Source organism: Priapulus caudatus, unplaced genomic scaffold (genome assembly GCF_000485595.1).
Source record: "Priapulus caudatus unplaced genomic scaffold, Priapulus_caudatus-5.0.1 Scaffold1477, whole genome shotgun sequence".
NCBI lineage: Eukaryota > Metazoa > Priapulida > Priapulimorpha > Priapulimorphida > Priapulidae > Priapulus > Priapulus caudatus.
In genome coordinates, this window is record NW_014578538.1 from 21,794 (window position 1) to 25,325 (window position 3,532).

The 3,532-nt window shown below is 39.4% G+C and overlaps 1 protein-coding gene across 1 annotated transcript; it reads right to left on the bottom strand.

Annotated features, from left to right (window-relative positions):
* Positions 1-2,436: 2,436 nt before the first annotated feature.
* On the bottom strand, positions 2,437-3,448 carry LOC106816751 (hydroxysteroid 11-beta-dehydrogenase 1-like protein). Its single transcript, XM_014821374.1, has 4 exons — positions 3,434-3,448; positions 3,287-3,347; positions 2,936-3,075; positions 2,437-2,586 (listed from the first exon to the last, which is right to left on the bottom strand). Exons 1-4 carry the CDS (start codon positions 3,446-3,448, stop codon positions 2,473-2,475), a joined length of 330 nt encoding a protein of 109 aa, XP_014676860.1. The 3' UTR covers positions 2,437-2,472.
* Between the last annotated feature and the right edge of the window lie 84 nt (positions 3,449-3,532).

The window sequence follows — 3,532 nt, forward strand, 5'->3', positions numbered from 1 at the left end:
TTCGGTTGCCAGTGAGTTTATCAGAAGAATACCCGGCTACAGTACACGTCAGTTGAGCGCTGTCGCTCTGCGGCACTTGTTCATTTGTATGGTTGTACCTACCGCAGCTAATGCTTTGTCATCCATGAATCCTTCGCGATTGTGTGCATCAGTCTTTATGCAACCGGGGCTAAAAGAAAAAGTACATATGTTTAAAATACTATAACGATAATTTAACTTTTACTTATGGGATGCTAGAATTATTGGAGCGGTGCTGATAGATATATATCACATGTACCGCAGGACTATTACTAACAGTACGTGACTTAAGGATACAGTCAGGGTTACGGACAGGTACCTCTGCAAAGGGCATTGCAACATAACTGCTCATCAGATTCAATAAAACTCATATCTATTTCATAAAAAATATGTCTATCTACGCTCGCGATGAAAATAATCCAAAAAACTTGATCGCTAATTACGTGACGGATAAAATTGTGAATTTATATAAAAATATAATTATTTTCTTATTTCTCAGAACAGCAATTAAAGAGTTGGGACCTAAACTCTTAGCCATCAGTTGATCACAGTATGAACTAAAAACAAGTTATTGGATTTTTTTTAAATGCTTTAATTTTGGAAATAAGTTGAAAAGATAGACGAAAATTTGTTATGAATTTTAAAACACAACAATTTCGTAAACAAAGAGCCATAACTTCTAAAAAATAATATTTCATAAAAATTCCAGGGATCGTTTTTTCCTTTAACATTTTAGCATTACCACGGAAATTTTTTTTGGAATCGTTGTCAGTTTCGAGAAATAGCTTTTGAAAAATCAGCAACTTCATCATTTCTAACCGTTGTGGACTAATAGTGGATTGCATCATTCCGGTTCCTTTGCAACATCTTGTATGTGGAAAACGTAGCGAATGCCACCTGGCAAATTTTGTGCCTCGCTCCCCTTGGTGGGGTGATTGGTAGAAGCACTTGGTTCGCTCCCTAAAATCTGGTTTTTAAGACAGGGAGAGAGGGAGAGAGAGAGAAAGAGAGAGAGAGAGAGAGATAGAGAGAAAGAGCGAGAAAGAGAGAGAGAGAGAGAAAGAGAGAGAGAGAGAAAGAGTGAGAAGAGAGAGAGACGGATCGAAGAGTATGGTACCCGTGCAGGGGGCTTAGCCTGCTGGCTGAGAGCCACGTGTAGGTCGTGAAGCTAGCCACCGTTGCCATACATGTAATAGAAATCTGGAGGAGAGCATAATCATAACGTCGGGGAAGGACTCCAAGTGTAGGAGTAATACTCGCGGCAGGCTTCTATTCTCTAAGTCGCGCACTGATTGGCTGGCTTCTGTCGCTTATGCTTGGGCAATAAAGGTAATGAATAACATCTCGAACGCGAACTCCCGTTATCGGTTTCGGTTTGCTGTCTGTTCTGATTATTATACGGGTATCTGGGGCAATATTTTATTCGGCTAGCATTTAGATATTTGTGAGGGGCTAAATATCTTTGTTCAATGTACAGATTATTGTAGAGTACATGATATAAGCAATTATTAGTAGCAATAGAACGGGGAAGAAGAGCAGAGAGAGAGAGAGAAGAGGGAGGAGAGGAGATGAGAGAGAAAGAGACAAAAATAAGATATGGGTTTCTAGCGGGGCACACTTGTATTTTTTGGGGTTGCGCGCGTCAGCGGCCGCTGTGGGTTGGGTCCGGCTTGGGCGGCGTAGGTGCGTGCGGAGCCTATAGATAGTTTAATCAAGATATAGATTTCATTGTATGAAGCTTTGGATTACTCACTGACGCTTAAATCCAGGGGACGCACTATAAGAAGACGTTTAGCTATGACTCCTGTAAATCAAATATACAATTAGTGAAGACTTAACATGTACAATCCGCAGTGCATATGCGTAATTATAAGTGGCTTGAAGTAAAAAAATCCGTGTGTGGCGTGTGTGTTGTGGGTGCGTCGGTATCGTGTGTCGCGTTAGATATATTATATATATAAGTATATTATATATAATAAGTATAGTGGTCGTGCACAGTGCGCTTTACCTCATAAAAATGGCTTAAGCTCGGACCATTTTATAATACGGCTAAGCTGGGGCAAGTTTCGTTGCATTCAGGTCTCATTTATAAAGTGAATTCGATAATACGGAACACGGCTAATAAGCACAATTGATTACGTACCCTTTGTTTCTTATGAAGACATGGGAGCCGGCCGACACGTGTGTCAGGTAAGAAGACGGCCTTTTGGTTTGAGTCGTTGCATTAGTTTTGTCAAACGTTTCTAGCTAGTTGTTTAACACGATCCAGTAACACTAGGATTCCGTGCATTAATTTTCACTAGGCGATCTGAAAGATTAGGATATAGGTTTGGAGAGATAGTATATGAAAGTTAATATTAGGTAGACGTACATGACTTGAAATTGTCTGCGAATTCTGTTTAGCTGTCAACTTTTCGGTAAAATTTTTACATATAACCATCACGATACCGTATGTCAAACGTATATACCCACCAAGACATCCAGCGTGCCGTTGTAATACGAAGTGCATTCATTGAAGACTCTCTCTAGATCTGTATCAACAGCTAAATCTCCAACACTGAGGAACACCTGTGGCATTAGGTTTGAATTAAAGGTTATATTATTACGGTAATGGAGCAAATAAATCATGCGGTGCTCCAGCGGTAACAAACTTGTTTTTATTCACGCTTGATAAGTTGTTAGAGCTATGAAAGGGACTCAACGTTCGCATTTTAGTGTTTACTCAGTTATGATTTAATTGCCACATGGTGCCATCTATGAAAAATAAATTCTGTGTTTTTAAATTTATTCTTTAGGAGTAGTCAAGTATTGCATTATACATTTACTCAAAATGGCACCAAAAAGCCACAGTGGCGAATTATTTATTAGTTTTTCTACAGACAGTACGCTCTCAAAATAATATATATGTATAACACACCTCGTTTTCTGCGAGTCCCTTTTCGACACAAATCTGCTTAGTTTTCTCGAGGGCAGCAAAGTCTCTGCCAGTAAGAGCTAGCTTAGCACCAAGAGATGCAAACCAAATGGCTATTTCTGCGCCAATACCCCTGCTCGCCCCTGCAAGCAAAAATAACGATTCATGCCAAGGGTGGAATCAGGAGTCAATCAATACTGATACTGATCGATATTGATAGACTCCTGGTAGAATTATTTGTGAATGTTTTCATTAGGAAAGAGCTCGGCAACTTATAATAATATATTATGAAGAGAAAATCAGGTACTTAATTACAAGTACAAGTACGGTACAACAAGCGAACGCGAACGTTACCTGTTATCAAGCACACCTTTCCTTTCAGTGACGTTATTTTATCTTCACAGCGGAAATTAAACTAAAAAATGAGAAACCTAGCGATAGATATTAAAACAGCAGTTTATCAAACACGAACATGACGTAGTAATTGGCATTGCGACTCACATCTTTTAGGAACATGCACCACGCTCAAACATCACAGATTCTCTCACTCACAGCAGGACTTGTAAGGATGAAACGTTACACGTACAAGCCTAACTTAGC

Coding starts and splice junctions, on each gene's coding strand:
- LOC106816751 (XM_014821374.1), bottom strand. Junction 3,076..3,286: donor AAAGGTGTGCTTGATAACAG/GTAACGTTCGCG, acceptor TTTTGCTTGCAG/GGGCGAGCAGGGGTATTGGC. Junction 2,587..2,935: donor AGGGACTCGCAGAAAACGAG/GTGTGTTATACA, acceptor CTAATGCCACAG/GTGTTCCTCAGTGTTGGAGA.